Raw genomic sequence first — 16320 nt, forward strand, 5'->3', positions numbered from 1 at the left:
GCGCACTTGAATGAAATGTTGCTGTGTGTCTTGCCTGTTATCACCAGACAGGACAGAACTGAATTAAGAGATTCCAAGGGTTTTAATTTAGTTGTTCAGACTCTCCGCCTTATAACAAAGAAAAAAGGAGACAAAAGCGGTAGTTAGAATTCTTCGCTACCACCTTCTCCTCCTCTTGTCTTCTGTGACAAATAGTCTCTGATAAAACCTAACCTCTGTTTCTTCCTAGTCTCTTCAAGATGACAAAAATTGGAAGCAGAATATGGCATCCTCAAGTACTGAGAGATGCATCACAAAGGGAAGTTTGGAGGCAATTTGGGGTTGTGGGAATTTTGGAGGAGCAATCCCCCTCTGATTGCTCAGGGGGTAAAATCATTGGGACGCAATCTATCTAGTTCTTTACTCAAAAGTCTCGTCCCAGGTATATGTGGAGGACTATTCCTGTCAGCTCAAGGGCAGCCCTTGGAAGGTGATGCCACTCATCCTGAGATTATTCCTCCTCCTTCTCTTGGCCTCCATTTCAGGGGATACAGATCCAAACCATAACTTTTCCACAATTCATGAGGTTCTTGAATGCTGCTGGGAACATTTTATTTTTATTTTCCCTCTCAGGTAAAGGGAAATGATCATTTACTCAAACTGTGTCTTTAAAAACTGTAGTTTCTATTTATTTGTGTGACCTAAATTATCCTCCCATAAGAACACTGTGTAGTAAGTACTGGACTTCTATACACTTTAAAGTACATCATGATGATCTCATTTGTTTTCAAAAATCTTGCTATAGTAGAGTTGCCTCTCCAATCTGATCGCTGAGACAGGATCTGTACATTTGCAATTTCTGTTAATGACAGTTGCATCTTATCTTTACAGAACTGCACAGCTCAAAAAGCATGCTATAATCAGTCAGTCATTTTTTTGAACTTTTATCTAAATGAGTCTCTTGAAGTTATGTAATGGTGCATCTGGTCCTTTTGAGATAAGACACTTTGTCTGACATTTAGTGGAATTGCATCTTTTCACTCAAGCAAACATTATATTGAGAGTTTCCACTGATAGAATGCTGCTCTTGTATGAGCTACAGTTCTGTCCCTAATGTGCACTTTAGACCATTGCCAATCCTAACTGTCGTCTTCTAATAATTTGCTTAATTTTCTTACCATCCCCGTGGTGTTCAGTATCATATCGCTATTACTAAATTGAGCACAGTCTCAAGTGTCAAATAACTTGAAACGCGGCTCCTTCAGCTTCGTCATCCAGCGGGGTTCAAGCAAGCTCAGACGGATAAATGTTATACTGAAAGTATATGCAGCAGAATACCTGTATATTCCATCTGAATTCGTATTTCTGTCTTAAATATTATCCCTCATATTTAACAGAGAATATCTGCTTCCCAAAAGTTTGGGTATGTTATTAGCTGTGTGATCCAATCCTGAAAATACTCATGCTGCTAATCCGGTTGACTTCAATGGGATTATTTCCAAAACTAGCTAACATTATAAAGGTAAGATAAAAACACAACCTAGATGTATAAGCACAGGTGGATGAGTCAAGATGTGAATAAAATGTGTCTCAGTAGATATTACAGAGCTGTATTGACAATTAAATTCCGTTTTTGTTTTTACTTCTCACAGTATAGAAAGCCAGTTGGATTGTCAAAACTCTGCTGTGAAGTTATTACAGCTTGTCTTCCAAAAGACAGACTGAAAATGTATTTACTGTTTTTTGCTAAGAGCTATTGGCCAGGGTCTCCCTCTTTAATCAAATCTAGAACAGTTTGATGACTGATACATTTCTCCAAGATAGCAGCTTTCCCTTTTCCTTTGTCTTTTTTTTTTTCTTTCCTTCTTTTCCGCTGGGTGTGGAGGTGGCAAGGGACATACTGCTCTTGAAACATGCAGAACTTACAGTGTGTATTTATCGTGGTGCAGGGTTTGCATTTTTGGAAGCCTGGTGTTTTGGTTTAACTGAGAAAGACCTGTTTTGTTTTGGTTTTACATCCAGTAGATCAGAACAGCCAGCCCTGCCCATTAGGCTTACTCTGCTTGAAATTTATTACCCGGCCATCCAGTATTTACAAATGAATCTCAGTGAAGCAAATGGGCTGTTTTGTCTCTTGCTAGCATTGTGTACAATGCAAACAGAAGGCTGGTTAAAGCTGGACAGGAATATGGGTAATGTGGCTGCTGCACTGTGTTTTGTGAGTGTTTCTGTTGCTGCCTGGCAGTGCTCTTCTTCTTCCTTACTTCTGTGGGTTTCTGGTTTTGTGATCAAGTGAGTGCAAACAGCCTGGGGCTGTGTATTTTCCTTGCCCTTCAAGCCAAAAAGACTTCCCATGCTCTGCTGGCTTTGCTAGTTCCTCTAGATCCCCAGCTGCGAGGTGTTAGGAAGGCGTTACTCCGAGTGCTGCAGCATTCCCTTTTAGCATGGTTCTCCTCATGTCGTGCTCTATTCTCATGTGCATCATCTGCGTTGTGTCTTTGCATTTAGTGTCAGACAGGGCAAACCCCAACTTGCTGCATATTTTTATTTGATTTCTGTTGACTGTAGGAGCATGCTCATCACTCTCTCTGGCCTTTTAAATTAGATACCTTTTTTTTTCTCTTTTTTTTATTTGTTGTGAAAGTTCAGTAGAACAGGTTTACCTACCATAGGAGTAGTCAGTAATAAATTGGATAAATCAATGAAAAATAAGCCTACAGAACAACATGATGAAACATCCACTTTGAACAGTTAGTCATTTCTTTAAAAAACTTAGTGGGATACTCATGTAGTTGGAGCTCTGAAGTCCAAAAAACGTTTCTTTCTCCAGTAAAAAATAACCTCATAATTGTTTGCTTGCTTTTTAATGCTCGCCATGTCATTTCTACATTTTAAAACAGCTAAGAGTCAGAGAAGATCTTGCAAAGAGAGTGTCTCTGACTCTGGTCTGTGTGTGGTCCCTCAGATACCTGACAAATAATATCAGTGCGTTAGGATTATCGGGCTTGAGAGCTTTGGGTGGGTTCTAGAAGTGTGCAGGGAACTGCAGGCAAGCAGGATCTCAGCGGTGTACACTGTCTGCCATTACGCAGAGGACAGAAAAATCATCGAGACAACGATCCTGGAGGCAGCTTTAAGGTCCACTGCTGCTGTCCTGAAGCAAACAGGCAGGCAGAGTGGTGAGCTGACAGTACTGCTGAGACGTGCTTGCAGGAGTCAAGGCCTTAGAGATAAAACTCGGTAGCCTAAGAGTTCAGTTATTGAGAAGAGGCAAAAAATAAAAGGCTTTGGTCACTGTGGTGAGAGTTGTTTCCAGCAAGCCTCTACAAGGCCTTTCTGCAGTGAACAGTAAAGCAGACTGCCCCAAACTGGGCTCGACCTGAGTTCATAGACCCTGCAACCAAGCACATTTACAAGTGCAAGTCTTGTCATTTCATCTGTGTTAAGAAACCCTGAAACAGCGAGATGTGCTGAGAAGGTAAGGTGTATTCCTGCAGGTGCTGCACTGGAGGGGCTGTGCGGTGTCCATGCTGGCGCAGCTTGCTGGCTGCCGGCACAAAGTGGGGCAGCGCCTGCCTGAGCACCTCTGCTCTCCAGTCTGAGCCAAACCGCACGGGCAGAGCAAACGTGTTTGTGCTGCGTGTCTGTGCCAGGGTGGCTCGTGTGAAGCTACAGCTGGAGTTCAGCATCCAAGGGGTAGGCAACTCCGGAGTCATAGCTCTAAAAGACCGATGAGGTCTACAGCCACGTTGTCTGTCCTAGACAACATGACAGGCCGTACACTCAGATCCAGTGGTCCCAGCACCAAGCTCGACAGCCGGTGGTACAGTCTGAAATAAGTAGACTTATGTGGGTGGAAGAAAGGCCGTAAATTGCCTGCTTTCCCAAGGATGTGATTGATGTTGCGCTGAAAGAGAACTTGTTCATTAAAACCCAGTTGAATCTCTGCGGGGGGAGCTAATGCACCACAGCCTGTTCTGTCATCTCCCACAACAACTTGCTGGCAACTAATCCTGGTCAGTAATGTTAATGAATGGAGGCGGATTCCTCTCTGAGGGACTAGTTATTAGCATACCCCATCAGATCAGCCTTGTTCAAGTAAACAATTAAAATAACAACATTAAAATAATCATGAATGTATATTCCCGGTATGTCAGTGGTTCCACCCACACGTGCGTACTTCGGTATTGCAGAGTTCCCTTCTAGACAAACACCTTCATTCGCAACTGCCTCAACCCCTAAAGGTTCCCCAGTGCAACAGCTCAGCCACCTTCCATTTTAACAGGGAGCCTTTCAAGGAAAACTGGGTTTAGTATTGTCTTGTGAAAAAGACACAGTAAATCAGGCTGAAATACAGGGCCATAGATCTCCATGAGTACTGCGAGGAAGGACAACCATTTCAATCATTCTGTGAAAGGAATAATGGCTCTGAGGTGCAGTGTAAAACCTCATCTTTCTATTTACACAAATTGCCGAGCAGAACAAAATAGATTGTGACAAAGCAGTCCTTCCGTATGAATGTACAGAGTTAACAGCACCTCTAAACCTGTTCAGATTTTGATATTGTCTTCACAAACATTAAGGCCTAGTTTGGAAGTCATCGTGCAGGCACTTTTCTTAACTTTGTGAAGTAAACAACACTCACCAAAGCAGTGAAATCGTTCATGTTTGCCTGGAACTGCTCTGTGGCAAACTGAATCACTGCTTGAGGAAGGTGCACGGGGCGGGCAGCACGGGCAAACAGACGTGTGAGGGGTGTCTTCAGGAAGTTTCACAAGTCGTGAGAATTCCTCTATTGGGGAAATTTGTGTAATATAATGATTTAATATGTTTTTATTATCTTTTATTTTACTTTATTATTTCATCATGTAAATGGATTGTTTTATTTACTTTATATATTATTGTTTTATATATATTTTAATGTTTTGTAATATAATGATTTAATTGGCATTTCTTTCAAATTTAATGGTATGGTATGTTTCTGTGGTTAGCAAATCATTCTGTGTGTAGCTCTGCTGCATGGGTACAACACGTGTATATACCATGTATATACACTATGAACACATAAAACAGTTCCGTGATGTACATTCTGCTTATTAGCATAGTGTATTGGAAACATCTTTATCATCTTTGTGACTGGTATTTTATTATCTTTAACTCTATACGTGCCATAACAACTCAAATAGAAATTATGTGAGGAAAAAAAATATTTTCCAGTTTTCAGACTGTGAGCGTTGATGCTGAATTGGAATAACACGTTCCCAGGTATCTTTTCAGGTATTTCTTTCCTTTTCCTATAAAATGATTATTACCCAACATTGCAGGCAGCAATGGCATTAAGCCTTAATGGTCTCACAACTGTTTGTTGTTTCTTCTTCATTCTGTTCAGTGTTAACTCATGTAAGAGCTATTTAAGTAGATACTATACTTTTATTAGCATATTTGATCTCTGACATCTTTGACACAGTATTTCTGCTTCTTGCACATGGGCTGTTATACAACATTATTAAAAAAATACACTTTTATATATATAGGGTTAGCATCTGCCACGTTTGAGATAGGTCATGATCTGTTTTTTTCTCCTTAAAAAATAATTTATTTTCCCCCTTTCCACGATGATATAGACACAGCATGCATTATTACTATTTGTTTATGTAGTGGCAGCCAGCTGATACCGCAGCTGAATCCAGTTCACCAAGTAGCAAGAGGCTTTTCAGATGACCCAAATGTAAGTGGAACACAGTGAAACTAAGGCAACTTGCATCAATGTGTTCTGCAGTTAGGGTCAGGAGACAGGAATATGATATATGAATTTAATTCTAAGTTTTCTTCCTAGGAGAATATAGCAGGCCCACATCTTTACAGTGGAGACGGTTCCTTGTTGAAACAACCAAAAATAGTAAACTGGCTACTAAAAAAGAATATGAACAAAGAGCAAGCATGGATTTCTGAAACAGATTTTCATATCAGCTAGCCATTATCCTGGGGCTGCCTGTGTAATATTTTGCTAAATTACCTGTCTAAACTGGTTGGATTTCTAACTTACCTCAAGGTCCTGTACACTTCATTTAATCAAGGTTCAAAAGTTAATTAGAGCCTTCGGCCCTCCGTTGACATCAAGGTTTCTAAGTCTGATCAGGTAGCCTGGCAAGGCTGAACAGTTACAGCAGTAATTCGTATGTAATGTCATTGTCCCAGTTTGTGTCCACAGCACGCCTGCCACCAATCTCTATTCGGTATGTAAAATGAAAACCCTCTGTGTGTGTCAGTGATGTTATAAATAATGCATCCAATTAGTCAACTACGTGCTGCTGCATTTCCCTGATGCCCGCGAATCTGAAAGCCCCAAAGAAACCATGCGCTTTGAGAGAAAAGGTTTAGATAAATACTGCCTTTATTCTGAGGCCAGTCCTCTGTGCTCTCCTCTCAGTGTCATACAGCAGAAGACGTAGGGAGGCTGCCCCTTGCAGCACTGCCGAGGATGAGAACAAACTCTAAGAGCTCGTGCTGTGATTTCCAGCTGCGTGAGGAGGCTGCATGATAAGGGCTGACAGGAGGGCGATACAGGCTCTGATGCAGGAGAGATGGAAAGAGGCAGCGGGATGTATGCGCATGGTGTAGTAAAGGAGATTCCAGGCTTTTCCAGAAGCTAGCAGGCTCCTTCAGCACACCTTTTAATTTTGTATGGTTCCAGTGAGGCAACTAATTGTTGAATTTCATGAGTGACACCAGCACCAAAATGTGCTGCAGCTTGCCAGCAGTGAAATGAAGGCCAGCACAATGTGGTCCTTTTCTTCCTAGCCTGTGCTTTTCTTTAATATAAGGAACAAAAACTGCATTTGAAAAGAGAAACAGAATCAAATTAGAATTCACATTAATTAGATTTCCTACAGTAAAACAAGAAATAAATCAAATAGGATTCTGGCAAAATGGTTTCTTGCAGTTGCAAGTTTGCTTTTTCCCTGAAGAGACACTTGTGCTTGCTTTGAGGGGGTAATGAAACTGTAAACTGAAAAGTCATTTGAAAATGATAAATTAGGCTGTGATTATGCCAAGTGATATTAATTATGCTGATGGAGTATATAGCAAGGAATTTTTAACTGATTCAGTTCTGCCTTCTGGCTTTCTCTGACAAGTAGCGATGTGTCGCACTTGGTTTGTTGGTGAGCATCAACAGCAGCAGCAAAGCCCAAACTTCCACTCTCGGCGCTGGGTTCTACGTGAGCATCACCACACAGTGGTCCATGGTTTAAACAAATGTTATTTATTCGTTTGTATGAATGCATATATTTTTGATGGATTTTCTTTATCAATGAGCAGATGGCTGACATAAAAATTGTGATGGTTGTGTTTTCTAATGTGGCAAGGACAGAGGGGATTTCTCGTTTTCTGCTTCGAAGCAGCATTGCTATCTCTTCCCCACAAAGTTCTCTCTAAGCCATGCCATTTTAAAGAAAGCCCCCCTTCATTTGCATGCCTCGCTTGTTCTGCCTCTCTGTGGTAATATCTTTCAGCAGAAATGAAATGCTGAACAGACTGTTATTCAGCATAGTTTCCCTAAGATCAGGATGCTGTGCAAAACAATGGTAGGGCCATCTACTGAATGTGAGGTGAAGTGGAAATTAGTAGAGCATCACGGTGCAATTCTGTGTTCCTGACCTGTGTGTGGACCAGCAAAAAAAAAAAAAAAAAAAAGGAACTGGACACAAAAATTAGCAGCTTTTGAATTATCTCCTATGCCTTATTGTAGCAGCTTTTTACCATTAGGAAATAAAAGTAAAAATACTGTATGAAGTTCCAATTTCCCTGGAACTTTCAATTGGCAAGACCCACAGACTGAAATCAAATGGACTTGTTGAAAGTGAGAATTAAAGACCAGTGAAGGGATAGTGGCTGCCAATTCAAATGCACGTTATCAGGGTACAGCTGGTCCATCTGTATGTCCCTTCCGTTCTTTTTGTGAGAGCATGTTATGGCTTTATACTGATGTTCAGTGCAAATGCTGTGTGCATTGTGTATCGAATGCATTCTCTCGCCTCGGTCACGCGTTGAGATTTGTTCTCAGCACAGTGACTTGAATGACAGTTTTCCATTTTCACTGATGGGATCAAGTTCCCAGCGCAGGCTGAGACTTTATTTTGATGTCAAGCGGAAGGAGTCTTTTTTCTAGTTCAGTAGAAATCTGCCTGCCAATTATTTTTAAATCCCTTAAAACCCAGATGATGGAGAATTAACCTTTAGCCTTGGATGGTAACAATGTTGGGGGTGGGCACTGTCTTGTCACTGGAGTGAGCAACTTCACTTGGAGAAAAACCTGGACTAGGAGCAGCCCATAATTGGGAAGTTCCCAGACTGGGCCATGGTATAGGTGCATGTGAAATTCTACCAGTTCAGAAAGCTACTTCAGTAAGAAATAAAATTAAAAAATTATGTAGGCAGAATTCTTCTAATACAGAACCAGTATGTTAAAGCTGCCAAAGTGCAGCTTTACACACACACTCAAAAGTCTCTGAAACTAACTTACTTTGTGGACGGGTACTGCAATAATCTTTATTTACATGATCATATTTGTTTTTCCCCAACATCTCTATTTCATGCAGATATGCAATGGGCTGTAGATACTGAATCAGCACCTACTCAGTATTTCACTTTTTGTAGTTGAACACGTGGCTTTGCTGCATGCTACTGAAACCTTCTATAGAAAGGAGGGTTATTAATGCCTTCAGGGGGCTGGTTATATTGTCTTTCATATAGCTTGGTAATATTTTCTTCTTTACTGTGGTAGTCTTTAGAAAGTCATGAGCCTAGCAGGAAAGACTCTTCTTGTGCAAAGATTTTTAAAATGCCCTTGTCAGTGCTGCGATGGTAAAGCTCCCCCGTTTGCTTTCCTAGTAAGAGCGTTAAACTTGGATAAACTTGCTATTGTCCAAATTTCAAGGGTGAGCTACATGCTCTTGAATGTACTCCTGACTTTACATGTCCTGTATTATTCTATTATTGTTCATCAACTGTTTTTTAACCTACATTTGGACCTTGCGGAAACCTGAACGTCCTATTCTCAGCAATGTCCAAGTACAGTACCTGGGCACAATACTAGACCGTGGCTCTATTTATCTGTTTCCTCGTGATTCAGTGTTTTAACTTGCATAGGCCTGTAAACTGTTAACCTTTCCAAAGGTATTGTTGAGACTTTGTTGTTGTTTTAAGTATTATATTTTGGCAAAGAAACCAAGAGCTAGTCTCAGAACACAATGTGGTAACATTTGAAGACTCTGGTGCCATCTATGCAATTGTGGGACGTAGGCCAAGCACAAGAGAGAGCCATGTACAGGTCTTGCAAGGTGATTCGCTGGAGAATGGTTAAGAGTTAAATTCTAGGAATTTCAAAATGCCATTTATTCAATAAAATTGCCTACAGAAAACAGGAACAATAGTATCATTGTAACAGTTAATTTCAAAATTTAATGTTGGAATTCCTAAATAATAATCAAAAGCACTACGAGGTTTTCAGAATAACAGGGAACTCAGATAAGAAAATTTATTTTGACCTAGACAATTTTTTTACATCCACAGATGCTGTAAATTTAGATCTTACACTTACTGTCAGATAGCTTAAGCGAGACAGAGTTTTACTCACCACCTGAGAATATAGTGCTTTACCGTTTGTATTAATCTATTATTTCCCAACAGTAGCATAGGTCCCATGTTCTTATCAATGTGGAAGGAAAAAATGGAAGCAGGACTGTGCTGGATTTGGATTTCACTGAATTTTATCTTTTGTTTTTAACATAACAAAGCTGTGAAGCCTCAGCGCTGTATTACTAGCCGAGCACAGAGGGAGTGTTTTGGCTCAGGATGCACAAGGATAGGTTGCAATTTCTAGCGAAGGTACGTGCTTTGCTATTCTGGTGGGCTCTAATACCTGCATCTGTTCTGTGAGAGAGAGGCAGGCTGTGCTGCAGCCTTCACAACCTCTTCAGAGTCGGGTTGTGTTTTTGTTGTACATCACAGTGGCAGCTATCCGAGTGGGGTCTGTTACACCTAATGAATTTGTGATGAGCACTGCTCCTGTAATCCTGTTACAGTAGAGTCACTACAACAGTCCCATCAAACACTACTACACATGAAATGCTTTTGCCTTTCTCAAATCTCCTTGCCTCTCTCTCCCTTGGTGATGGTCGCTCCCCTCTCAGCACCCTCCCCCTCCGGCACCACCGCCAAGGTTCCCGTGCCAGTGTCGCCTGTGTCTGGCCGCATACCCACTCAGCAGATTTTGGCAAGAGGTGCCGAACAGCCGTGTAGAAGGCAGCCTTAAGATGATGCTAGGTATGATTTGAAAAGATTCTCTCAGCATTAACTGGTACCAGATGAAAACAAGAGGGAGATTTTCAGTAGGGGACAGGTGATGCTGATAACCAAGTGAAAAGGAACCATGTTTGGAGCACAGGCTAACCACGTGTTTATAGCATATTTTATGAAAAGATAGTGAGTGTATCCCTGAAAATGTATGTGGCCTGCTCTAAGGTAGTAATTAATGCATTGTCTATTATTTTTGTTTAGAAGCTATAGAAATTCTGAGGTCTTTTCAAACCTTAGTAATTGATATATCAGTAAGCATGCTTTTTGTTACTCTGTTAGCCTACGGTGTTGTGATTCTGGTTTTGCTCAGTCATTCATTTGGAAATTGGTCATTAAAAACCCCACAGGTCTGAAAGGATAATGAAATACATTTTCAAACATAGGCAAATGGCAGACAGGTGGCAAATGCACACACAGTCTTATATATAAAAGGTCTACTGAGTAAATTTAGTGTTCAGTAGACTACCTGTAGCTTAATCCAGCGTTTCTCTAGCACGGGCAATGGATGCCTGGCACGTGGAGGTTGACAGAGCTTTTGGGCAAATGGCAGTTAATGCCTCAGGAGAGCTGCACGGTGCTTTCACGATCAGGCTCGAGAGTGAGCAATCATTAAAAACATTTTTTAGAAGAAGGAATTAGAATAATTTAGGAGTTTAGAATAAGGAATTTTCTGCAGCCTCCTGCCAGATTTACCACAACACAGATATTACAAGCTGTGAACCAGATTGTGCCACTCTTATGTAGGTCAGATAGTACCTTGCCTACACAGTGGGGTTGTTTCCTAGAGTGTATCCCAAGGTAAATATAGAACACACTGTCTGGTCTGTGCAGTGCAGGCTAAGGACATAATGTGCCACCCTGACCCATGATCCAAATGTATTTGCAAAGTCTTACTGTTTCTCAGTTTATGGTACTTAGTGTGATGGGTCCACACCCGTATTGGTTTAGATTCTTTCTCCTTGTTTTTCTCATTTTGTGTATGACGCCTACAAATGTAAAAGAGGAAAGAATAAGCAGAAATTTTTGTTAGCAAAATCTTGCTGTTTGTCCAGTCTAGTAAGGCATTCATCCTCTTGTGATAAAAATCATTTTCCTAACTAGGCCATATTTATTATTTTTTGTAGCTTAATTGGTTTCTGTAGGTAGAGCATCATTGTACGGTGGGTTTAAGCCACTCATTTTTTCTTGAGTCCTTGTTAACCATTCACACCTGGTAGTTTAAGAAAGCACTTACTGGCAAGAAAGACAAATGCTGGTTTGGTAGCCTTTAATAGCTACTCTGCACAAATGGAAATGGCGTGGGAAAGAACGAGGAATCTTTTTCATTCTTTGAGAAGAGCACTCGGGGATCTTAACAAAAAGGGAAAGAGAGGAGTCAAAATTCCCTGTCCAGGAAATCATTCTAGTTCCCAGACCCCAACACATACTCTGAAAATGTCACTCAAAAGCAACATTGTGACTTTCACATCCATGTATTTCAGTTCCATTTCGAGGCAATCAAATTTGCAAGTATTTTCATTTCAGAATTATCTTCCTTAGACTAATTAAGGTTTTGATTTCTTGAGACCTTCTTCACTTTAATTTTTCACTGATGCTTTCATTACTGGGTAAGTTGCTTTAAAAACTCAAGATGAAGAAATACTTTACTTGCTTTATGAGCTCTTTCCCTGGAGGATTTCACCATAGAATGTATCTCTGATGATGCTTAGCTACAGGTTTCAGTCACTGGAATTCAGTCAGGGACTGACACAAAGATTTTGATTCTTTCAATATAAGTCTTTTTTCTGCTTCTCCTCTGAGACTGGGAGAAAAAAAAAAAAAAAAAAAAAAAAAGTCTGTAATAACAGCAGCTCTCCAACTGAAGAGAAAATATCTTCCCTTATCTAGATGACATACCCCTTCGTACTAAATCTGTCACCACCACATCCTTGCAGCCCACTCTCTGAAATGCCTCCAGGATGATAGGCTTTGTGATTAATTGGAAAAAGAGCAGTCTCTCCTCACCTCAGAGTATGGGAGTGAAAATAGGCTTGGTGTGGAAGACGCTTCTGAAGCAGTGCATTTTTTTGGTTTCCAAACCTACTTAGGGCTGTTCCATAAGAGAGAGGAGGCTGGGGTTTTAATGCATACAAATGTGCATTGTTTGTGCTGTTTTTATTTTGTGCTGTAAGGTGACAGGCACTTGAACCAGACTGTAACGAGCCAACAGACTGCCATCTAACCTGGTTTCCTAAGGAAATGAGCTCTGCACAGTAAGCATGTGAGTCGCTGTCTGCCCTCTTCTGGTAACTTTCGATCTACTTCCCAAGGTCTGGCAAATTTGAACTTACGTCCATAAAAGCAGGCAGCTGCGTGGAGAGAGTAGCTGTTTTCCTGGAGAGGGAAAGGAGGAGCCCAGTCTGTACCACGGACCACCCGCGTGGCGGAGAGCTCTCCTCACAGCTTCAGAAGCAGGGAAAGCTCTGACCAGCGCTTGCCTCCAGGGAAGCCAACTGTGAGATGCCACACGGTGGGAAGCCAGGTTTCGTGGCTGTGCTGTAAATGTATCTCTCAAAATGGCTCCAGCCTGTGGTTTGGGTGGGGAGCGCAGGGCCTGCGCTGGGGCGCCCAGCAGCTGTTGCAGCTGGCCCGGTCCGGGGTCCGCTGGCAGGGCCTGGCTATGCTGGAGCTGCGCCAGGCCACCCAGCGGCCTGCCAAACTGCACTGAAACGCACTGCTAGTGCCCTGGGCTTACCTCCCCGCAGGGAGAAGCGCTTAGGTGGAAGGGCAATCCTCTAGTACACCGACAGGGAGAAGACACTGCAAGCTCTCCTCCTCTCAGGAGATCTGCGCACATGGACACAAGGCTGGCAGCTTCTGGTACGTTGTTAGGACATTGTTTTATCTTTACTTTTAGTGGAAGGGATAAAGTGGGCTAGTAATAATGGGACTGATAAATGAAAGGAAAACTGTAACCACATAATTATGTCAGAATCAAGTAACAGCCATGAAAAGCCAATTAAACCACATTATGCAGATACATGTAACAGAATACTATTAGTAAGTCCTTTGCAATGGCATGCCTGGCAATTAAGAGAGTGGTATTGGCGATACACAGTGAAAACAGAGGTAACGTATAGTTAAAAATGTTTGGAGACAAACAGCGTGTGGAGGACCAGGAGGGCCTTAAGCAGAATACAGGAGTGTCCCCAAAGATACCAGCACCCAGGGGAAAAAAAAAGATGTTATTCCCAATAGACTGTTTGACCAGGATGCTGGGCACAGCATGGAATAATTTATATTTATCATCAAAATAAGTTTACTAGCTTATTCATAAAAGAAAGGCTGCAGTGCAGTAAGTAGTCTGTTTTCCAACTACCCAGAAATTGCAGGTTGTGCAGGCTAATACAGGAATTTCGTATTTTTTCTAAATTAAATGAAAGAAGCTAGTGGAAATATTAATACTTAGGCAGTAAGAATATTAGGTAATGTTCCTGTGGAAAAAAAAATCAAAACACTATTCAGTAAGTATTTGGGAATGAGATTGCTACGAGTTGTATGTTCTTATGTATGCAGTATTTCCAATCCAGGGACTTGAAGTACCTGCCACCCATCACGTTTCTTTTATATCAGATATTGGGATTTGTTGAAAAAGAGTACAGAAAAAGAGCAAAGGTTCAACTCTATCCTTCGCTTCCCTTCCTCTACCCACTCATACAGTGTTTCTCATCTGTAGTCAGGGAGAGCTGTGCAGGAACAAGCTCTGAGATAACAGTGCGGGTTCAGAGTTCGCACAGGCTTTACAGAAAGACACGTCCCTACCAGAAACTACCCCATGCCATGTGATTGTGGAGAGCTCATCTGAGGGAATGAAACCAACAAGGAATTTTTGGTGCCGCTGAATGGATGAACATGCTGGCGAGTTCATATCCTCCTTATTTTCTTCATCATGCGAGAGAGACCTCTGAGACATGTTACCAAGAGAGTCTGCTTGCAGAAAAACAGCATGGGTCCTTTAAATATTTATCCTACGTACTGTTTTTCAACAGGTACATGCAGGTTGTCTCCTTGATTTTTGGAGATGGTCGAACTAGTGTGAAATGCAGATAATGAGAGGTCAATAGCATATGTGCCTATAGCAGTGCTTTCCTGAGATATTATAAAGCAACAGAAGGGAGAGAGGGTGTGAGTGTGTTAACACTTTGATTACAGAATCCAGAAAATACACTTATAAGTGAGATTCTATCAACACCAGAAGTACTGGGCATGTGTAGTTAATGAGATCTCTGCCAAGCCAAGACTTACGATAATCAGGAGACATGCCTTCAGTTAAATGGAGCAGGAAGGCTGTTAAGGTTAAGGCATTTAGTTGTACCATAGTGTCTATATGGGCTGGTTTTCCTCATACTTCTACATGTGAGAAGGGTGATGCTTTTGAAGTGCTTCACTGTCTCTGTTTTCACATGTGAAGGAACTGACGACCAGAAATCTGATGTACCTTCGTGAGATACCATTCCAGTGGTGGAGCTGAGAATCGAACCTTTTTGTGTCCTAACTGGTTGTACTGTATACTGGATCATGCTGCGTATAATAGCACAATCAATTTAGCTACTCAGAGTATTAAACACCTGTTTTTCATCCTTGTATTGGAAGCTGAAGCATCATATTTCTTCTTCAGCTAACTTAAGTTCATTGCTTTCAGCTTTTCCGCAAGTCAGAGAAGATAAATTGTTTCTGAAGTAAGAAACTGTCACCTAGCAGAGAGGATGCTTTTCCTGTAAACAATAAATAAATAAAAAATAAAAAACATCCCAGCCAAAAGTAGTAAGTTTGAGCAACACCTACAGGAAAAATGGTGCCTGTGATAAACGGGCATCACTCTCGAGTTGTGTCCATCTGTGCAGTGTGTCGCAGCCGGGCATGCGGCTGCGACACACACTGCGCATACAAGCCCTGTTACAGCTTTTGCCTGCTTTTGACTTTGAAAATTTAGCGTATGCCTTTGCCTTTGAAAAAAGTGTTGTTATGGATGTTCCTGTTGTTGACAGTAATACTGCTGAGTACAAGGTACCCTTCAGAAACGGTTGATGTTCTTACTGCCTATTTCCACAGAACCCTCAGCCAAAATATCACTAATAATATGAACTTTTAATTTCACAGATGAAGGAACTTGGCGTCATCGTATACAACTGCAGCTGCCTCGTCCTGGATTTACAAAGGATATTTGCCCTGTACAGTTCATTAAAATACAAGAATAAAATACCTCCAAGTTGGTCTAAGAGACTATATGGAGTGTACGATACTCAGAATAAACTGACACTGCAGCTGAACGAGACTAAATCAGAAGCTTTTGTGTCGGTAAGTTCTGACATGAATTGCAGGGAGGGAGGAAGGGGAAGAATCTTATTTATCTCATCAGACTTTTGGAAGACCAGAAATATAACATCTGCTTACTCTCCTAACAGTCTCTTCTATTAAAAAACAGACTGGTGTGACTGGGTTAGGTAGGTCTCAGTAGCATGTATGAAAAAACTCTAATGTCTCTTCACTGATACAGATTTTCAGTTCCCTGCATGAAGTCCATTACATTGTTGTGTTCTCTCTGACATATTGGGTGGAGAAAAGGAGTTTTACTTCTACACTTGAGTACCTTTGCTTTTATATCTTCTACTTTCTTTTCTAATGTTAAAAAAAAAAATGAATGTGTGTTCAGAAAGGCGTATAAACCTATTAGAAATTGACAGGACTACTGATGGAAATTATCATTAATAGAAACATATGTGGTGTAGATTACACCTGTATTTAAGCATTTCTCTCAATTGGCCCTAACTGAAAAAGATGCACATTACTGCCATGTACTTAGCCAGAAGCAGCTATTAACAATGAGACTCATGCAAGTGACTGGAAACTCAGCTACAGAGAAAAGACCACTATGGTTGTCACCTATGCATTATTCTGCTGTCTGGAGAAGTTGTTACTTCAATAGTTGAAAGCTTTTTAAGA

At 41.2% G+C, this 16320-nt stretch overlaps 1 protein-coding gene across 35 annotated transcripts in view; it reads left to right on the forward strand.

Annotated features, from left to right (window-relative positions):
• The window catches only part of PLD5 (phospholipase D family member 5), a 317558-nt gene that overhangs the window by 285288 nt on the left and 15950 nt on the right, over positions 1 to 16320 (forward strand). For all 35 annotated transcript variants that reach the window (XM_066993942.1, XM_066993946.1, XM_066993949.1 and 32 more), the window contains one exon: positions 15478 to 15675. In XM_066993942.1, the coding sequence (XP_066850043.1) occupies positions 15478 to 15675 (198 nt within the window). The remainder of the gene's footprint in view (positions 1 to 15477; positions 15676 to 16320) is intronic.

This window comes from Anser cygnoides, chromosome 3, assembly GCF_040182565.1.
Source record: "Anser cygnoides isolate HZ-2024a breed goose chromosome 3, Taihu_goose_T2T_genome, whole genome shotgun sequence".
NCBI lineage: Eukaryota > Metazoa > Chordata > Aves > Anseriformes > Anatidae > Anser > Anser cygnoides.